The sequence below is a fragment of the Microplitis mediator genome, chromosome 11, assembly GCF_029852145.1.
Source record: "Microplitis mediator isolate UGA2020A chromosome 11, iyMicMedi2.1, whole genome shotgun sequence".
Lineage (NCBI taxonomy): Eukaryota > Metazoa > Arthropoda > Insecta > Hymenoptera > Braconidae > Microplitis > Microplitis mediator.
This window is the reverse complement of record NC_079979.1, coordinates 15,186,646-15,207,288: the sequence shown is the minus strand read 5'-3', so window position 1 is coordinate 15,207,288 and position 20,643 is coordinate 15,186,646. Positions and strand designations below refer to the sequence as shown.

At 26.9% G+C, this 20,643-nt stretch overlaps 3 protein-coding genes across 5 annotated transcripts; 2 read left to right on the top strand and 1 right to left on the bottom strand.

The window, feature by feature from the left end:
* The first annotated feature begins 755 nt into the window (after positions 1-755).
* LOC130677539 (translation factor GUF1 homolog, mitochondrial) lies at positions 756-4,585 on the top strand. Its single transcript, XM_057484330.1, has 7 exons — positions 756-1,073; positions 1,968-2,780; positions 2,860-3,099; positions 3,396-3,661; positions 3,740-3,954; positions 4,025-4,237; positions 4,322-4,585. The coding sequence occupies exons 1-7, from the start codon at positions 988-990 to the stop codon at positions 4,448-4,450; spliced, it is 1,962 nt and encodes a 653-aa protein (XP_057340313.1). The 5' UTR covers positions 756-987; the 3' UTR covers positions 4,451-4,585.
* Positions 4,586-6,147: 1,562 nt separating this feature from the next.
* LOC130677796 (charged multivesicular body protein 3) lies at positions 6,148-9,143 on the top strand. Its single transcript, XM_057484662.1, has 4 exons — positions 6,148-6,301; positions 6,369-6,429; positions 6,522-6,916; positions 7,876-9,143. Exons 1-4 carry the CDS (start codon positions 6,257-6,259, stop codon positions 8,029-8,031), a joined length of 657 nt encoding a protein of 218 aa, XP_057340645.1. The 5' UTR covers positions 6,148-6,256; the 3' UTR covers positions 8,032-9,143.
* A 3,425-nt stretch (positions 9,144-12,568) lies between these two features.
* On the bottom strand, positions 12,569-20,274 carry LOC130677793 (ankyrin repeat domain-containing protein 13C). 3 transcript variants are annotated; one of them, XM_057484658.1, is made up of 5 exons: positions 19,932-20,049; positions 19,539-19,648; positions 17,243-18,027; positions 16,657-17,057; positions 14,128-14,669 (listed from the first exon to the last, which is right to left on the bottom strand). In XM_057484658.1, exons 2-5 carry the CDS (start codon positions 19,633-19,635, stop codon positions 14,612-14,614), a joined length of 1,341 nt encoding a protein of 446 aa, XP_057340641.1. In that variant the 5' UTR covers positions 19,636-19,648; positions 19,932-20,049; the 3' UTR covers positions 14,128-14,611. The 3 variants fall into 3 exon arrangements, with proteins under 3 accessions (XP_057340640.1, XP_057340641.1, XP_057340639.1); XM_057484657.1 differs by lacking the exon at positions 14,128-14,669 and adding an exon at positions 12,569-13,328 and having other exon boundaries at positions 19,539-20,273; XM_057484656.1 differs by having other exon boundaries at positions 14,156-14,669; positions 19,539-20,274.
* Between the last annotated feature and the right edge of the window lie 369 nt (positions 20,275-20,643).

Below are 20,643 nucleotides of genomic sequence, written 5' to 3'. Positions count from 1 at the left end.
CTCCGTTTCGAGATCGAGAGGTTTCGATGATAATCGTAAACTATCGCGATCTGCAGTAGTCAAGAAGTCAGAGCTAAAATTTTGAATGATCCTGAAATTAGCAGACAATAATTTTTGAATTTTTCTTTCAACAAATCAACAACAAAAAAGAACAAAAACTAAAAATATGCACGTAGAAAATTTAAAAGGCTACAGGCGAAATTTTTTAAAATGTTTTTTTTTATAATTTATCGTTTGAAAAAAATCCAAAAATTATTAGACGTCTGCTAACTATGAGGATGAATGTAACTGACAATTAAGAACTTTTTAAATTTTTGAATAAATGAATAAAATTTTGTGAGTAAAAAAAAATGACAAAATGCATATTTAGATAGTTGAAGAATTAGCCCGCGAATTTTTTAAAATTTCATTATTTAAATTAATTAATTTATTTATTTCAAATTTATAAATTGTCTGATGCCTGCTACACTCACACTCATGATTCTGAAGTTAGCAGATAGCTAACAATTTTTGAATTTGTTTTTCAAGAATTTAATTTAAAAAACTATAAGTACAATTTTTGAAAATATTTTTATTTTATGATTTGTCATTTTTTGAAAAATTTAAAAATTATTATACGTCGGCTGACTTCAGTATCATAAATTTTGAATAACATTGTCGATAATCACGCACTATGTTATCTACGATCATTTGATAAAGTAAATTTCCCGTTTCAACCTCGCGAATAGTAAAAATCAGCTGATTCAGAGGCATGGGAATATGGAGACTATATACTCTCCATATATACTTCCGTATATAGTCTCCATACATGGGAAATAGAAACTTTATTTTTCGTGTTTACTAAATAAATTTTTTAAAAAATGCGGGTTAATGTTTACTAAATTACTTACTGTAAACCAAAATAAACAATATTTTTTGCGAATATAAAATGGTTGTGAATTGACGAAAATTTTAACAAAATAAATTACATATTTTTCATTAATAATTATGAATTCAAAAACAACAATTTTTAATTTGTTTTCATCGAGATTGAAAAATGTTATTTTTAATAATCAGATTAAAAAAAACCAAAAGTAAGTTTTTGTATAAATTATTACGATACTGAAGTTAGCCGACGTCTAATAATTTTTGAGTTGTTTTTTAAAACAGTAAATCATAAAAACAAATATTTGAAAAAATTGTACTTATAGTTTTTTAAATTTTCTACATGTGCATATTTTTTTTTTTTTTAATTAAATTGTTAAATAAAAACATTCAAAAATTTTTAATATTCTGCTAACTTCATGATACTGAAGTTAGCCGACGTCTAATAACTTTTGAATTTTTTTTGAAAACAGTAAATCATAGAAAAAAAATATTTGAAAAAATTGCACTTATAGTTTTTTAAATTTTCTACATGAGCATATTTTTATTTTTTATTTTTTTCAAATTAAATTGTTGAAAAAAAAAATTCAAAAATTTTTAATTGTCTACTGACTTCATGATACAGAAGTTAGCCATGACCCTGAAGTTAGCAGACAATTAAAAATTTTTGAATTTTATTTTCAACATTTTAATTGAAAAAAAAAAAAAAAAAAAAAAAAAAAAAAAAAATATGCACATGTAGAAAATTAAAAAAGCTATAGGTGCAATTTTCTGAAATATTTTTCTTATCAAATTTATCGTTTTTAAAAAAATTCAAAACTTATTAGACGTCTGCTAATTTCAGTATCATAAGTTAGCCGACGTCTTATAATTTTTGAATTATTTTTTAAAACAAAAAATCAGAAAAAAAAAATATTTGAAAAAATTGCACCTCTAGTTTTTTTAATTTTCTACATGTGCATTTTTTTATTTTTTATTTTTTTGTAATTCTTTTTTTTTTTTTTAAATCTGAAATTTTCAATTGTCTGTTAACTTCTGGATCATAAATTATTATCATGATTATATGACTAATTAAATAAATAAAATTATAATAATTATTATAGATGTTGCAATTACATTATCGGAAAATTTTATTCATCAGACAAAGATGAATTAAAGGAATACAAAACACCTGTAGAAAATATACGTAATTTTAGTATAATTGCTCATGTAGATCATGGTAAAAGTACATTAGCCGATAGATTGTTAGAAATAACCGGAGCGATAAGACGAAATTCCGGTGCGCAGGTACTGGATAAACTACAAGTTGAAAAAGACCGGGGCATTACTGTCAAAGCGCAGACAGTGTCATTGAAGTATAATTACAAAGGTACTGAATATTTATTGAATTTAATAGACACACCCGGACACGTGGATTTTGCAACAGAAGTGCATCGGTCGCTAGCAGCCTGTCAGGGCGTAATTTTGCTAGTAGACGCAAATGATGGTGTCCAGGCACAGACAGTCGCTAATTTTTATCTGGCGTTTGGTCGCGATCTTGTAATATTACCGGTTATAAATAAAATTGATTTAAAAAATGCAAATCCTGACCGTGTTGTCAAGCAACTGGAGACTCTGTTTGACATTGAGGCTGATAGTGTACTAAAAATATCGGCTAAAATGGGTATCAATGTTGACAAAGTCCTTGAAACTATTGTTGAAAAAATTCCACCCCCGCCTGTCGATCGCAAGAAACCGTTTCGCGCTCTGATTTTTGACAGCTGGTTCGATCGGTACAAAGGCGCGATTGCTTTGATTTATGTTTCTGAAGGATCTTTGTCGGTTAAACAATACCTTACTTCCGTTCATACGGGAAAATCTTACGAAGTAAAGAACATCATGCTTTTGAGACCGGAAGAAGAGAATGTCAAGACACTGTAATTAAACTGATTTCTATTGTCCATTAATTTATTTATTCATTTAGATCAGATGGTTAATGTGTTAATGATGACGTAGTTTTGCAGGTCAAGTGGGGTGTGTTGCTTGCAACATGAGAACTACCAAAGAAGCTTTCATCGGTGACACTCTACACTTAAAAAACCAACCAGTTGAACCACTTGTTGGTTTTAATCCACCAAAAGCTATGGTCTTTGCTGGCGTTTACCCCATGGATCAGTCACAACACGTCGCGTTGAGAGGCGCGATTGAAAAACTTGTATTAAATGATAGCGCTGTTAGTATGACTATCGAGACGAGGTAATTTTTAGTTATCATTTCTCACAATTTAAGTAAAATTGAAAATCTGTGGTACTGTTGAATTCGCGGTAAGATTTCCTCTAGTTTGAGTACCCACATCGATATATTTAAATAATCAAGCCATGATGCAAAATAACGGCAGAGAAAATAATCGATATACCGACTTTTTAAGCATTGATTGAAACATAGCGTTGTTGGTACTCATTTTACGCGGAATCGCATCAGCTAGACGAATCTCATATTTTTATACTAAAAAAAATTTTTTTTTTCCAAAAATAATGAAATTTTGCATTTAGTCCAGCACTCGGACTAGGATGGAGACTGGGTTTTCTGGGATTACTCCACATGGAAGTATTTTGTCAACGACTTGAACAAGAGCATGAAGCTGCTCCAATAATGACAGCGCCCAGTGTTACGTACAAAGCTAGAATAACTGGTAAACAAAATATAAAAGATTACGGTGGTGATGAAATTTATTTCAATAATCCAAGTAAATTTCCACCACCACAAAGCGTCATCGAATTTTTTGAACCCATGGTACTGGGTACCATCATAACCCCTGGTATGTTATCAAATAATTTAAATATTTTTAATTTGTAATGTCTGATTATCAAAATAAAAATTTTTTGAATTTATCTAGACGAATATTTAGGCGGCATCGTGAGTCTTTGTTTAGAAAAAAGGGGAGTTGAACAATCTACCAAGCGCATTGATAAAGATCGATTAGTATTGCAATTTATTTTACCATTGAATGAAGTAATAATTGATTTTCACGATACATTGAAGTCATTGAGTTCTGGCTACGCTAGTTTTGATTACGAAGATAATGGCTATCAGAAAACGGATCTTGTTAAAGTAATTTTAAATTATTTATTATTTACGAGACTTGTATCGCTTAATTTATCGAGTTTAAATATTTGTGTAGTTGAATGTTTTACTCAATGGACGTCTAATTGAAGAATTGAGTACAATCGTTCATGCATCGAAAGCCACTGACATCGCTAAGCGCATGGGTACTAAATTATTAGATATTATACCGAGACAGCAATTTTTAGTCGCCATTCAAATTACTGTCGGAGCTAAAGTATTGGCCAGAGAAAATCTAAAACCTTTTAGAAAAGACGTTACCGGAAAATTGGTAATTTTTTTATACTTAAAATTTTCATTAATTTTTTTTGTTGGAGGTGACTATTTATTGTTGTTGTTTTTTTTTTTTTTTTAGAAATCTGGAGGCGATGTATTACGAAGAAGAAAACTTCTTCAGCAACAGAATGAAGGGAAAAAGAAATTGAGGATGGTTGGAGATATCAGTTTACCGAGAGAAACATTTATTGATGTTTTGAAAAGATAAACAAAATAAAATTTATAATAAACTTACGATTGTATAATTTATTATTGTGTAGATATATTTTATTTGGAAAAATATTTATAATAATATTTTATCAATATTTATAAGCATTAAAATAAAATTGAAGTATTCTAAATTCTATGCAAAGAAATTTAAATGCATTTTTTGCATATTAATTAAAAAAAAATTGGACTGAGTAATTTTCTTTATCTTGGAAAATTTTCGATTGGTCTACTTTGTAGTATACTACGAAATTTTTTTTACTTAATCAAGAACTGAAAAATAGTAGAAAAAGATGAGGTCACTTTTGAATTTTTTAAATTCCCGCTAAGAAAATTTAAAATTAAAAAAAAAAAGGAAGTTATTGGTTTCGGTAAGATTTTAAAAAACTGAGTTCTGAACAGATCTCGACGTTTTAAGCTCCTAGGAAGTTGTCCTGACTATTTTCAAGAAGATGTCCGAATGGGTTCCACCATGATATCTCCCGATGACCAAATCACTCCAGGACAAAATCTTCTGAACACGATCTCTATAAACGAGATCTTATAATAATCTATGTAATTATAATGATTTCTACTTACGACTGGAATCGTATTCAGGTTTTTTTTCACATTTTATGTGTATATCATAAATAAATAGAATGTGTTACCCATACAAACTGTACATGTATGAAATCATGGGCAATTCCCAGCCTAAATTTGACATCATCGTCAATTGCAAGAACTTGACGTAAACTTACTGTAAAGTTAATCAAAATTACTGAACGTCAAATTTTTGAAGTGATAGTATGGCCATCAGGGATTGGACTGATAAAAATAATTTTAGAAATTTTATCCTGGAAAGATTTTGTCTTAGGGGGATTTTGCCGAGGCGATTTTGTCCAGAGAGATAAAGTCATGTTACCGTCCGAATGTATGTGTGTATATGAGTGTGAATGTAGCAGACATCAGACAAATTAAAAATTATTAATGAATAGAGTAAATAATTAATAAAATTAAATTAAAAAAATATGCGCATTTCAAAAATTTTGAAATTAATAAGTGCATTTTTTGTAAATATCATTTTTTAAATTATTTACTCTATTTATTTATAATTTTAAATTTGTCGGATGTCTGCTACATTCACTCTCATGTGTGTATATACATACGTACATTATTAATTATTTAAAATTTTTCTACTCAGAAGTTAAAAAGAAACGTCACTTTTTTTCGAGCTCAAAGGTGTAATTGACAGTAATGTTTTCGAGCTTTCTGAGTTTCGAGGCTGGGTCAACCGATTTTTAGTTTTTTTATCGAAACTTCGCGGCAAGATTTTGAAATGATACTGAAGTTATTCGACGTTTAATAGTTTTTTCATTTTTTTCAAACGATAAATTACAAAAAAAAAATATTTGAAGAACTGCACTTATAGTTTTTTTAATTTTCTCCATGTGCATTATTTATTTTTTTGTGATTCGTTGAAATGAAGTCGCGCGCACATTCGATTATTTATCAATTCAAAAAAAAAAATTGGATCCCACGCTAATGAATTTTTAAAAAATCTGTCCGATTTTCAATTAAAATTTTTGTTTCGATTCCGCGGGAAATAAAAAATTTTTGAATTTACATTTTTTTAGTTTGTAATTTTTCGAAACATTTTTACCTATTGCTGCAAAGGATAAACCAAAGTATCAAGAGTTAACAATCAGATGGCATTTAAATCGTTTTTAAATTCTTAGAAAAGTTTATTTTTATATTTTGACATCTCTAGTATTATTTCACAAGTTAATTAAAAAACATAAAAAAATACACACCTATAAATAAAAATAAAATGGGACTTTTTGGTAAAAGTCATGAGAAGAATCCCAAGGAGCAGGTAAGTTTAGAAAAAACTTATTCTGATATAAATATTTATTAAATGAGAAACAATATGTACATTAAAGGTACAAGAATGGACTCATAAATTAAGAAAAGAGGGTTATCAATTAGATCGACAGGTTAGAGGTGAGTCATTTGATAAAAATAATCATATTCATCATCAGATAATTATAATTTAAATGGTGCATTAAATGTCAAAATAAATTTAAATAATCCAGCAATTCAACGTGAGGAAGATAAAGTTAAAAAATCTCTGAAAGAGGCAGCCAAAAAAGGTGACAAGGACGTTTGTAAAATACTAGCTAAAGAAATAATACGTGCGCGTAAAGCATGTAATAAAATTTATACGTCGAAAGCACATTTAAACTCAGTGTCTCTGCAAATGAAAAATCAATTGGCGACGATAAGAGTCGCTGGGTCCTTGTCAAAGTCGACGGAAGTTATGCAGGCGATGCAGTCACTGATCAAAGTGCCAGAAGTCGCAGCAACAATGCGGGAAATGTCGAAGGAAATGATGAAAGCGGGTATTATTGAAGAAATGCTCGACGAAACGATGGATTCTATTGAAGATTCTGAGGATATGGAAGATGAAGCTGATGAAGAAGTAGACAAGGTACAGAATTTTCATTCATACCATTTTTGTTTACTAGTTTTTGATATAAATTGTCTTCGTTACACAACTATTAAAATATTACTATGTCTTGATTTGTCGATTAGTTTTTGAAAAATACTATCGGTTCAAAAGTTTATATATATATATATATATATATATATATATATATATATATATAACATGACTGTCATCTTGATAACTCTCGTAAATGATAACGGATATAAATAAAAATTTTGTACCCCAGAAAAGCAGAGTTTCAGCTCAGAAATTTAAATGAAACTTTTGACATCTCGATGACGTACAGTATATATAAAAAATTTCAGTTACTTTTTAGCTCTTATACGTGAAATAACATATAAATTTGACGTAAACATGGTGGCCACATTTCTGGAAAATCTGGAAATGTTGGAATTATAAATATACTGGAAAAATCAGGGGAAAGTCAAGGAATTTCGTACCAAAGCTCGAAAAATTTTTACTTTCTTTTCTTTTGACTGAAAAACTGATAAATTTTTTTTTTGTTAAGGGGATACGCTACAGGACCTCTTTCTCACACTCAGAAAAATAAACGCGACTGTCTCTGTTGCACTCGTAGAGTAAATGAGAATTTTAAAACAATTTTTCTCGGAGACGAATCAAAATTTTTGAAAATACGAAATTTCTAGCTCTTTGTTAAGGTTTTAAAAAACGCTAAAGACTCTCTATTTTAGGGTTCCAGTGTTTGCCGTGAATTAAATTGAATTGAAAATCGGTTATCGTTACCCCTTAAAACTGTTCAAAAAGTGGCGCGACACGAATGCTAAAATTTTTTTATTACACGGTCCCAAAGTAATTTAATTTATAAATAATCTAAGAAGGAACACTCTATTGATTTAAATTTTTAATAAATACGTAGAAAAAACATCAGCTATTGAAACTTGTCAGTTTAATTGTAAAATTTATTTATTTATTTATTAAAGATCCTATGGGAATTAACTGCTGGACAATTAGGCACTGCACCAGCAGTTGTTACTGAAACACCTGGTGCTTCAACATCTAAACAGGAAGAAACAGTAGAAGTTGATGATACTGAGCTTGAAGATATGAAAAATCGATTACAAAGTTTACGAAGTTAATTTATGTTTATATTTATTATTTAAATTTAAAAGAACCGTACATAGAACACTAGCTTATGCTTAACGCCTTACTCCTCACTAACTAGCTTAATGCACCTGTTAATATTAACTTACCTCCTGTTATTTATTTTAAATGACACTTTCAGTGAGTCAGTATTCAAGCATAGAAAATAAAATTAATTATTTTATTAACTGAATTGTATATTATATTTTTTCTTTAATGAGAAGCTGGCTTCGTGTTCACAATTTTTCGTACTTTATAAAAAAAAAAAATAATAATTAATGTTAATTGAAATATTTGAGCACCAAAAAAAATTAGTGAAGATGAAGAAAAAATAATGTTATATATTTTGTAACATTTTTTATAAATTATCTTTTACTATTTAATAAGCATTGTTTTTTTGTTTTATTTAATTAAGTATGTAAATAAATACTTATAATTTAGGGGTATGCTAATAGTTCGAACTTATTCGTATCGAATCGAACTATTCGATTTGAACTTCGAATCGAACAATTTAAATTTTTCGAATTATTCGTAAGTTTTCGAAATATTCGTAAGTTTTTGAATTATTCGTAAACTTTTGAATGATATTTAAGTTTTCGAATAATTACAAAATTTACAAATTCCAAAATTATCTTTGGAACGACTGAAAATTGCAATAGTTTTTAGAATAATTCAAATTTCAGTCGGAGGTAAATAGAGCTTAGACACAAATCTATTAAATAAAAATTGAATACAGTAGGACCTCGTTATAAAACTATTAGTTTCTCTCTCAAACTATCGCGATACCTGGTTCATAAAAAAGACAGAACGATAGTCTTATAACGAGGTCCGACTGTATATGAAAGCTTTCCAAAATTTTCTCGTTTCGTATCGAGCGATTTGAAAAGTTACAAATAATTCAAAAATTTTCAGATGATTCTAAAATTGACGAATAGTTTGAAAAGTTACGAGAAAGTTACGGAAATTCTGAATTATTCGAATCGAATAGATATATTCGATTCAAACCCGATTCGCATACCCCTATTTATTGATAATATGTTTGATTGCTTTATAAAAAGTTACGTCAATTATAAATAAAGTTTAAAATTTTTGAAATGAGATAAATAAATTTAATTAATATAATTTACAAACATTTAAATAATTATAGTAATTACGAAAAAGTGGTGAGTAAACACCAATATTACTTAACAGTAGACTTAAAAAAATTTAATTATTAATAATCAATAATTATTGAATAAAAAATACAGTTAACAATTATTATTATATTTATTTTATTATTAATTATTAAAATAAATTAATTGGTAATTAATTGGTCCAGATACTAAATGCATGTTTTTATTTTTAAATAAATAATTGTTAATTGTTATACAAAATTTTTAATTGGACGGTTTTAAACTAATTTAGTTAACTAATTAAAATAATATTTTAGTTACAATAATTATAATAATAATAATTACAGATGAATGCTAATTAAAAATCTTAGACGATTCATTTATAAGTTAAATCTGGTTTGTATTTCCGCAGTATACAATTTTTGCTGATTAAATATATGACAATAATTGGTTTTATTTCGAGATCTAATTATTTTTAACTGAAAATTTAATAATTAGCATGAGAATTAAATTTATTTAAATTTAAAAATCAAACCAATTTGTTTCCATTAATAATGATATATATATTAATTATTTTTTATATATATATAAAATAAAAGTTCTGGAGAATTAAAATAATCATAAATAATGGACTGTATTGAGATATTTATTTCATTTAAAATTTAAAATAATTAAAAATATATCTAATGATATCTGGTCTATATATTCATATATTTACATACATTGATTATATGTAAATATCATAATTTTAATTATGAGCCAATTGTACCTACAAAACTAGTCTTATATATTTAGTAATTAAAAATCAAATAATTATTTTATAAAATATTTTTTGTCATATTTATTTTCTTTGTCAATTATTTTCAAATAATAAATAACTTTTATCATTGAAAAATTAAATTAATATTTGACTTGTCTATAAATCACTTGAATTATTTTTGAAAACCTTTTTTCTACATAAAATCATAAATACAGATATCATTTATCTGATATATAATTGGCCGAAATTTAAAATCTGGTCTCATTGTAGGCGTGGGTTCGAATCCCGCTTCTGACATCAACTCTCTTTGTATAATTAAAATAAATAATTAACAAAATCAAAGATTTAATTTGTTTTATACATATATATTATATATTTAATTTCATTAGAATATTTAATTAAAATTTTAACAGCTGTTACAGTATATAGAGCAAATATATAATAATTTATAAATGAATCGTAAGATTTTTTTTTACTGGGAAATGAAACAAAAACAAACCTGAGGTAATTAAATATAATACTAGAGTAAATTAATAATTTTACAATATAATATATTGGTGTAAAAATTATTTTTATAACACAATACCATTAATTATAATATAATAATAAATTATAAATATTAATGCCGACAAAATTCAACATACATCCAACGCTCTGCGTCGAATTTTATAATAATTTTAATTTTTTATCTTTTTTGTTTAACAAAACAATAAACAGTGATAAATACTACGGGGAAGTGTAGCAAAGGAAGGCATTATAAATAATTAAATAATATTAATAATTAAATTAAAAATAAATTAACACTATGTTAGTACCCCACTAATTAACTATATGATACTAATCGAGCACACGAGTATAGTCTGATTGAAAAAAGCTGGTTACGATAAATCTAGACACGCGGACGCAAGTACAAAGGGTTTTTTTTATTACATATAAATTTTTATCATTTAATATATATATGTATATTTTTTTTTAATTTATCAATTAGTGTAAATTATTATTATTTTAATGATTAGTATGATAATTGAGGGGGACCACTAGTGTGAAATTTTGAAAAAATCAATTTTGTTTATAAGTGTGAGTGCAGAAGACATCAGACAAATTTAAAATTATAAATAATTAAAAAAATAATATTTATAAAAAATGCGTTTATTAATTTCAAAATTTTTTAATTTTATTTTATTAATTATTTAGTCCATTTATTTGTCGTTTTAAATTTGTCTGATGTCTGCTACATTCACACTCATATTTTGTTTTCATATTTCGATAGTTTATAACTTCAAAAATAACACTTAAATTTACGGTGCATAACTCGAATAGTTTTTTTAAGTTACTGCCATCTGAAGAGCAGCCGCTTATCGGTTTTTAAAAATACATTTTTGAAAACTGCTGCAGTTATGATTCGAAGACAAATCATCCGATCGATTTGATTCGAATTGCAGCTTCTTTTATATATTTCTCCATACAACGAACCTCCAGTTATCAGATCGAATAGAAAATGTAATTTTGGCAGGCCAAAAATCATCAAATTTCAGCGCGAAATTTAAAACTTTTTTTAAAAACTCCGCCATTTTGTTAAATTTTTTTCTTAACCCGAGGGTCACGGTACAGAAAATATCTTCTAGTTTAATAAACTTTTTGTTTTTTTTATTTCATGCATTGAAAGTCGCTTTCACTGCAGCAATGGAGATACTTTTTTTGGAGCGGGAGTTGCGAATAACTCGCTGAATTTTGAATTTTTTGGCCCAAAATTTTTATCTTATATTAATTATATATCCAAAAATATATCCTTGAAACATTAAAACATTCTATGCAGTAGTTTTCTTTCAAAAAATTCCCAATCATCTTTTTTTCAGGCGATCACACTAGTAGTCCTCCTTAGAGTCGAAGAAATACACAATTTAGAAAAATAGAAGAAACTACGGAGCAAGATGTAGATGCCAAATTTAATTGATTGATGAGCTCTGGCTTTTAGTTTAAATTGTGTAAAAATAGATTTATATTTTTAGTTTATTTATTTTTTATTCCATATTTTTTTTGTCTTGTTTTTTTACCATTAATATTATTTTTTTTTATATCAAGACGCAGTAAACGCACGGTACAAGAAAAAAGAGGCACATCTTGCAGATGCTCAGCCATTTTCACGTGCTCATAAATTTTTTTTTCATTCATAAACTAAAGAATTTTAGTCAATTGATATTGCTGGCCCATTGAGCAGTAGCTACATTTTTTTTCTTTTTTTTGTTTTTTAAAAATTAAAAACTTCATATATTTTAATTTATAATAAATGAATAACTTGCACTTTTAGTTTGTAAATATTTATAGATTGATACGTATTTTTTTATGTTATTCGAACAGTCAGACAATTAAATATATGTTTATATTTTTCATTAGTTTGTTAGGTCGAGCATAGCTGAAATATTTTTTGTTTATATATTTATAAATATATATTCAGAGTTTATTGAAAAAATTTATTTTTTTTATTTCATTTTAACAGAAACATTTTATTTTAAGTTTCTTGACATTCAAATTATGATTCAAATCTTTGATAGAATTTGAAAAATATTAAACAATTTTACCTCGATATTTTTTTTTGAGAAATTTTTTCGCTTTTTTCTGACAAACAAAAAAAACGAGATTGCTTTCTTAAAAAATCTATTAAGCATTCGTATAAAAATGAAATATTTCTGGTTAAAAAAAAAAAAAAAAAAAATTGATATTTTTTAATTGATCTCAATATTTAGGCATTGATAATTAATTGCTAACGGTGCAATTTAATTAAAAAAAGCAGTTAAAGCTTCAATTAAAATAATTATTACGTCAGTATATAAAGAGCAAGTGAAACTTTATTTGCTTTGGCAGTGGCTGAGAAACTATCTATTGATTTAAATTTCGTTTTAAATAATAATTAATTTATTTATTTTATACACAGTATTAAGTACTTAATAAAAAATTTTTCATAACTAAACAACAGTTTAAAATTTTTTTAGATTCATTTGTAATAAAATAATAATTGATATGTTAGTAGCTCAAATTATTTATAAATTTGTAAACTCATTAAATAAGTAATTAATACTGAGTACAAAATAATTATTCTTCTGAATGCAATAAAATAATAAATTAATAAGTGTGAAAATTATCGATGTTAAATATTTTTTAAAAAGACAGTAGACAAAAATTACAAGTTTTGTTACACGTATACGTTTTTTTTTTGTTCTTTTTTTAATTACTGGGGTGCAGAAAATGATAATTAATATATTACTCGATTAATAGCACACAGTGACTGGAATAAATACTACCAAGGCTTACTCCAAGCGGAAATTCCAATGTTAAACGTTCCCCTAAAAGTGAAATCAGACCTGAGCCATAATAATTGACCTCAATTAATGTTAGAGTATCAAAGCGTCATAAGTCGGGGAATCTGAAATTATTAATTTATAATTAATCATGTTATTTACCATAATATATTTATAAATAAAACGTTATAAATTTTGTTAGTAATTATTGTTAGCCAATGATGATGGTAGTAATTTTTTAGAACACAAGCAACCACATGCGACATTTATTCGCACATAAGTTAATTATTTTAATGAATTAAATTAATTAAATCAACTGAGTTATAATTGTTTAGTAGGGTATGTCATTTTGGGGCAACTTTTTTTTTTCAATGAACCACTAGCTTCTTGCAGGAAGGTAAAATAAGATGCCTGTGGAAATTAGGGATCTTAATATTAATTTTAACAGGCGGCTCGTCGCGATTTTCTATTTCCTATTTAAATAACTTGGAAAAAAAATTTTAAGTTTGGAATTTCATACCTCGGTAATGGCGTATTGTACAAATAAACCCAGGATATATTTTTCCTAGGGAATTTAACGCTCTACAAAAAAAATCTCTTATCATTTTGTGATAAATTCATCTGTTCAAAAGTTATTGGAGCTTGAAGTCAAATTTTCAGTTAATTTCGAAATCTTTTTACTTTTCCGGCGAAACTATCAGACTTATCCCAAAATGTCATTAAATCTTTTTTTTAGACAATTTTATTTCCTATAAATTACCTCTGATAAAATTTTTTAAAATTCTGCATAATTTTCTAGTTAATTCTATTTTAATGTCAAGCTCTTGAAATCGATCAGAATACTATTTTTTTTAAAAGCTGGACATTAAAATGAAAATAACTAGAAAGTTATGCAGAATTTCAAAAAACTTTATCAGAGATAATTTGTAGGGAATAAAATTGTCTACAAAAAAGATTCTATGACATTTTGTGATAAGTCTGATAGTTTCGCTGGAAAAGTAAAAAGATCTCGAAATTTACTGAAAATTTGATTTCAAGCTCCAATAACTTTTGAACAGATGGATTTATCAAAAAATGATAAGAGACTTTTTTAATAGACCGTTTAATTTCCTACAAAAATATAACCTGAGCTAATTTGTACGATACGCCATTACCGAGGTATAAAATTCCAAACTTTGTTTTTTTCCATGTTATTTAATTGAGAAATAGAAAATCGCGACAAGCCACCTGTTAAAATTAATATCAAGATCTCTAAAGTTAACAGGTATCTTATTTTATCTTCCTGTAAGTATAGAAGTTAGTGATCCATTGAAAAAAAAGTTGCCCTAAAATGCACACCCTATTGTTTGTATAGACATATATGTATATAAATTTTTTTTTTGTTGGATTAGTCTTAAGATTCTTATCTTCAAACAGAAGAAGCAGTTTGTAGGACCATCATCATTGTCATATACGCTCCGTAGTAGCTGAAATTTTGAGTTGTCAATTAATTAATTTATCGACTAATTTATTTAAATTTATTCCAATTGTAAGTATAAAGTTATGCTCTACTTATTTTTCTTTGCACACTAAAAAAAAACTATACAAGAATATTTTGTATTAACAAAAATAAGTTGAATTTTGTAACTGTATAATTACAATAATTATAAACCAATAAATAAAGTATTTTAATGAAATAAAATAAAACAATTAATAAATTTAAAAAAATAGAGATTGTCCTGTTATAAAAACAATATTTAATTTTAATTGTATTCATGAGATATTCACACAAGGAAGCGTGTAATTAAATGCAGAGATAATTATTAACATGTGAATACAATTGAATCTTGTTACAAACTCTCAACGATCAACTTCCGTTAATATTTCACGGCTTACGGTTATATAAAGTTTTAATGATACAAATAATACTTTAAAAAAAAAAAATATTTGATAAAACGTTTGTTTCTTCTTCTTTTTTTTGTTCTTAATGTCCATGTACCTGAAGATCGGAACGTTTTTCTTACGGTATCATATAAAAAAATTTTTAATTATATATTTGAAAATGTATTTTTGAACTATTTCATGTCATTTTCATAAATTTTGTACAGTTGACCCAAGTAGCACAGAGACAACTTTAACATGGTGGCCACAGATTTTTGAGATTGAAATTCCCTGACTTTTCCAGGTATTCCAGTCAAACAATTCAAAAATTCCCTGACTATGAGTAGTAATATTAAATCATTGGAAATATTTATTTAATTTAAAAGAAAATGATATAAGTCAGTTTAATCAATAATTAATCATTGTCGTTAAATTAAACTTTTTTTTATTATTTGTCAATGTTCATTGTTTTTTTTTTATTTATTAAATGAATAATTTTTTATTTTTTATTTGAAATCCATGTTTATATAACTTACTCTATAATAAAATATAAATAAATTTTTCATTTTCACTAGAATAAATTTCATAAATAAGAATATTTAATAGAATATTAATAAAGTATTAATGAAGTACGCGAATAATAAATATAGTGAAACATTAGTTCTTTACTTATGTATACATTTAATGTTTTTAGTTTTTTAACTTATCAATATGGATGTTAATAGCTTGAAGATCCTGGCGATTGGTTTCTACTAAGACTTTTTTTTTCTAACAGCCTTGATAGTTCTAACTGCTTCATTTTTTCGCTATTGGAATCAATTTCTACTAATTTTTTTTCAAGATGGTTTTACAACCGCATTCGCGCCGCGTCACTTTTTGAACAGTTTTGACAGAAAACTAAATTTGTCGGATTTTTTCAGTCAAAAGAAAGAAAGTGAAAATTTTTCCAGGTTTGTGACGAAATTCCCTGACATTTCTCTGACTTTTCCAGTATATTTATAATTCCCTGACATTTCTAGGTTTTCCAGAAATGTGATCACCATGTTTAAGATGTCTTTTAAAAAGATAAGACGAATATTTTTTTGTCTCCAAGTGACTTTTTTTGGTATAAATACGACATGCAAATGTTTGTATCGGAGATAGAGAAAATTTGTGTTCTCTTTCCTGTCTTATGTCAATTAAAAAATCATTTAGATGACTTTTTTTACCACTATTTGTGATTTACTTTTTGTCGTTATTTGTGTTTAGTTTTTTAAGTAGATATTTTTTCGGTGACATAAATTTCTGATCGTTTTATCGAACCCAGCCAAAAAGAAGCCTAAATACGGATATCTTATAGATGTCACAAAGGCAAGTGTGCTACTTGGAGAGGTGCAAGGCCCAGGTTAAAGACAAAAATACTTCTAAGAAATTTAATTTTAAGGTGTAACCACTTGGAATTTTTAAAAATATGGCGAGCCCTGACTCCAAACATTTACCCAATTTTCGTTGGGCGAAAAACGTTTCAATCTTCAAGTAGATCAATATCCGAGTAATTAAAACAAGACAATCCTTTAAAATAATAAAGTTTTATAAATAATATTGAAAAGTTACCTCATGGGGTCTTCAAAATAGTCCGTTGGTACTTGAAATAAATCTGGATTAATGTCATTTCTAAATGCAAATTCTTGAAATGTTATTTTAGCAGTGACTGTTGGTAATATGGGTATATCTATTTTAACTGGAAAACCAGGGGGTAGTTTCATTCTTACGAATTGACGAAGTTTGCTAAAATGTTTAAAGGGCGCAATAACTTCCAGTACATTTAGTAGCATATCAACAGTCAATGGGAAATCAGGACTCATTGCGACTGTCGCTTTGAATGATTTACTACTTTCTTTGTACACAAGACTTCTACCCAAAAGTGGGCACTCTCCTGCTGGTGCTTCTAAATACATTTCCCATGAAATATCTGAATCCGGGGGTGGATTTAAAGATGCTCGTCTAATTGGTGGCTAAAAATATCCTTTTATTTATTCCCAATAGTCGGAGTACTCCGGAAAGTTTTTATATTTTTAATTACTAGCTTGTATTTAATTATAAAAAATTTTTCTAAACCAATACTCGACTAGATATTTCAGGTTTTAAAATATCAATTGAAAAAAAATTATAAGTGTTGATAATTAATTTGAAAACGTACCTCGCCATTAGTAAACCCTTGAGAACTTCCTTTAGTCAATGATTCCATGATGGCTTTATTTTTTTGTAAATCTTCTTCACTCAAATGCTCGCGTCTCTTGCGACTCTCCAGTACCATCCCGTTGATTTGATAAAAATCGGCATTAAATGGGCCAACCATTTCACGTTTATCTTCACGAAATATCCATCCAGTCTGAGCACGTGAAAATGTTATATTTTTAGTTGACATTTGTGCTGCCATAATATCACTTGACATCAAAATATCCACCTCGTCTTCAATCTCAAGCTCCGTTTCTTCATAACGTACGCGTTGATATAATTTAGCTTTATTGTCAAGTACCGTCAGAGATTTACTCGGTTTTTGATCGCCGTTAAATATAAATGATATGTCACCGCGTTCCCATCTCATGTCATTGAAGTCTACCAGAGTCGTGTCCATACGAATTGACGCGCCGCTTTTATGGATTCTGCAGATATCTGATGGCAATATTCTTGATACCAACGGTACCCAGCTTTGAAAATCCCACTTTAATTCCATGTAAAAGTCTCCCATTTTATGCAACGCGGATACTAAATTTGGTCGCCTTTCTTCCATTTGTTCGCGAGCTTGTTGCTTTAGTTTTCTTACTAATGATGATATTGTTTGACGATCGCCGTAACTTATCGCTTCGGCCAATGGACTCCATCCTGCAACGTTTTTAACTTTTACAGGTGCACCGTGGGCTAGTAATAATTGAACACATTCTTTTCGTCCTAGCATTACTGCTAAATGTAATGGCGTATTACCTGTTTGAAAATAATTATAAACAAATTAGTTTATTTTATTGAGTAATTTTTAATACTCGTGAGATAAAATTTTAAAAAATTGTAAGCATGTCATGCAAAAATAATCATTTAAAAAAACTAAACATCATCAGCTTTTTAATTTATTTCTTTAGTTTCTCTACGACTATTTTTTACAAACTACTAATGAGTATTTATGTAATGACGAAATAACGGATATTTTTAATACTCAAGATTTATGACCGTGAAAAAAAAATATAAATACAAAAAAAACTCAGATCGAGTTTCGGTAACCGTAAAATTAATGAAAGGAAAACAAATATTAATAGGAAAGAAAACTATTTTTTTTACAATTCGAAATTTGACCCGATAATCAGATACAGGAATTAGGTGATTTACCTGATAAATTTACTATCGACTTTTTAAAATCATAAAATTTTTTATGGAACTGAAGTAAGCGGACGTCTAATAATTTTTGGATTTTTTTTTAAACGATAAATTATAAAAAAAAATATTTTAAAAAATTGCACCTGTAGTTGGTAAAATTTTCTACGTGTACATATTTTTATTTTTTTTGTAATTAATTTATTGAATTAAAAATCCGAAATTGTTAATTGTCTGCTAACTTTAGGATTATAAATTTTTTAACAGACAACAACTTTCGAATTTTTATTTCAACAATTTAATTAAAAAAAAAAAACTAAAAATATGCACATGTAGAAAATTAAAAAAACTATAGGTGCAATTTTTTAAAATAGTATTTAATCTTTATTTGCATTTATACTGTACAACTTCCGTTTTTTTACAGTTTTTTCTCTTATTCTTAGTTTATTTACTTATTTACATTGAGTGATATTATTCATACCTATTTCAGCATTCATACTTTATTAGTGTAATTCGTTCCCTAATTTTCGCGGGTGTATAGTACTATACTTGTAATTACTCTACTTTTGACTTATTACTGACTAGCTTTATTCCTTTTTATCATCCCTTTTTATCTATTTACACTTCTTTTGCTTCGTTTGTTTTTTTCCTGTCTAGGCTTTCAAATTTTCTTATGTACTCTATAACTTCTCTGCTTGGCTTTCCTATCCCTAGTTCCCTCATTCTCTCTCTTGCTTGTTCTGTTTGCTTGCTTTGTACGAATTTCTTTTTGATTTTATTTGATACGAATTTTTAAAATATTTTTTTTCTTTAAAAATTATTAAACGTCGACTAACTTCAGTATCATAATTTTTTGTGTGGATGCAGCAGATATCAGACAAATTTAAAATTATATATAAAGCGAGTAAATAATCAATCAAATAAAATTAAAAAAAAATGCACATTCAAAAAACTTTGAAATTAATAAGTGCATTTTTAATAAATATTATTTTTTAAATTATTTACTCTATTTATTTAAAATTTTTAATTTGTCCGATGTCTGCGACATTCACACTCGTTCATTTTTTAAATTGGAAGCTAAAAAAAAAATGAAAATTGTAAACTAGTAAAGTAAATAAATAAATAATTACCATGTTTATCTTTTTCAGCAATGTCATGTGTCCTTATTAAAGTACTTAGTGACTTAATGTCACCTTGAAAAATACACTTATGGATAGGATAATCCATTTTATCATTTATTCTATAAATTAACGTGTAGATATATTACATAAAATAATTATCATAAAAATAATTTCACATTTGATATATTTTCACTGATTTCATGACTGAAACGTTACTAAATGCCATGCTTGTGATATTTTCTCATTTAAATATACAATTTTATTACCAAACTTTTGATATTATGTATATAAACATTACAATGATCTAGATTTTCAGTCATGTCCATTAAAATAATGTATTAATATTGACACAATTACGTGAATTAGTTACATGTTGATTAAATGATTTATATATTTATTTACTTAACAATTGTTGTTATTGATAACAAATTGTCGTTGATAAAATTTAAAAATTGATAGGACCAAGTTGTTTGGTGTACACTTGACAAATAAGGTATTGGCGTTTGTGTTCTTATTTCACAAACTCAATAATAATGACGATGACTTCATGGTATTAAAAATAATCAGCGTTTTAGATTTAAACATTCACTTTTATTTTATAATCATTATAAATATTGTTATTATTACGTTTGTATCATTATTATTATTGTGCGTAGGTTCACGATTATATATTTTGTAAAAAAACTATCGGTGTTCAATGTCACAAACTAATTTCGCCATTTTCGGATTTGTTTCATGTGACAATTTATTTTTTTTTAATTCATTGTTTTTTTTTTCTTTACATATAAAAAATTACTTTATCATCGACCGCTCATTTTGTTACTTATTGTTGATAAGAATAATGTCTGTAATTAGTGATAAATTTTTTGAGTTGGATTTTTTTATTTGAATTCTGGGAATTAAAATTTCGAATTAAAGTGATGACTTACTCAGGTAATCATAGGAATTTAATTTTAAAAAATATTTTCTGAATTAGTATCTTGGACATGAAAGAAATTAAAAATTACTGCGCATTTCAAATTATCGCGCGCAGTTACTGCAGCGCAGCCAAATGAGTGTGAATGAGCGTGTTCAGCCGATGAAAGTTCTTAGTAGTCTGAGTAAGTTACTCAGC

Excerpts from the sequence above, each read along its gene's own strand:
- LOC130677539 (XM_057484330.1), top strand. The coding sequence starts at position 988 with ATGAATTCAAAAACAACAATTTTTAATTTGTTTTCATCGAGATTGAAA. Across the intron at positions 1,074-1,967 it reads CAGATTAAAAAAAACCAAAA|ATGTTGCAATTACATTATCG; the intron begins GTAAGTTTTTGT and ends TAATTATTATAG. Across the intron at positions 3,662-3,739 it reads GGGTACCATCATAACCCCTG|ACGAATATTTAGGCGGCATC; the intron begins GTATGTTATCAA and ends GAATTTATCTAG.
- LOC130677796 (XM_057484662.1), top strand. The coding sequence starts at position 6,257 with ATGGGACTTTTTGGTAAAAGTCATGAGAAGAATCCCAAGGAGCAG. Across the intron at positions 6,302-6,368 it reads AGAAGAATCCCAAGGAGCAG|GTACAAGAATGGACTCATAA; the intron begins GTAAGTTTAGAA and ends TGTACATTAAAG. Across the intron at positions 6,430-6,521 it reads ATTAGATCGACAGGTTAGAG|CAATTCAACGTGAGGAAGAT; the intron begins GTGAGTCATTTG and ends TAAATAATCCAG.
- LOC130677793 (XM_057484656.1), bottom strand. The coding sequence starts at position 19,635 with ATGGATTATCCTATCCATAAGTGTATTTTTCAAGGTGACATTAAGTCA. Across the intron at positions 18,028-19,538 it reads TGCTGAAAAAGATAAACATG|GTAATACGCCATTACATTTA; the intron begins GTAATTATTTAT and ends ATTTTCAAACAG. Across the intron at positions 17,058-17,242 it reads AAGGGTTTACTAATGGCGAG|CCACCAATTAGACGAGCATC; the intron begins GTACGTTTTCAA and ends GGATATTTTTAG.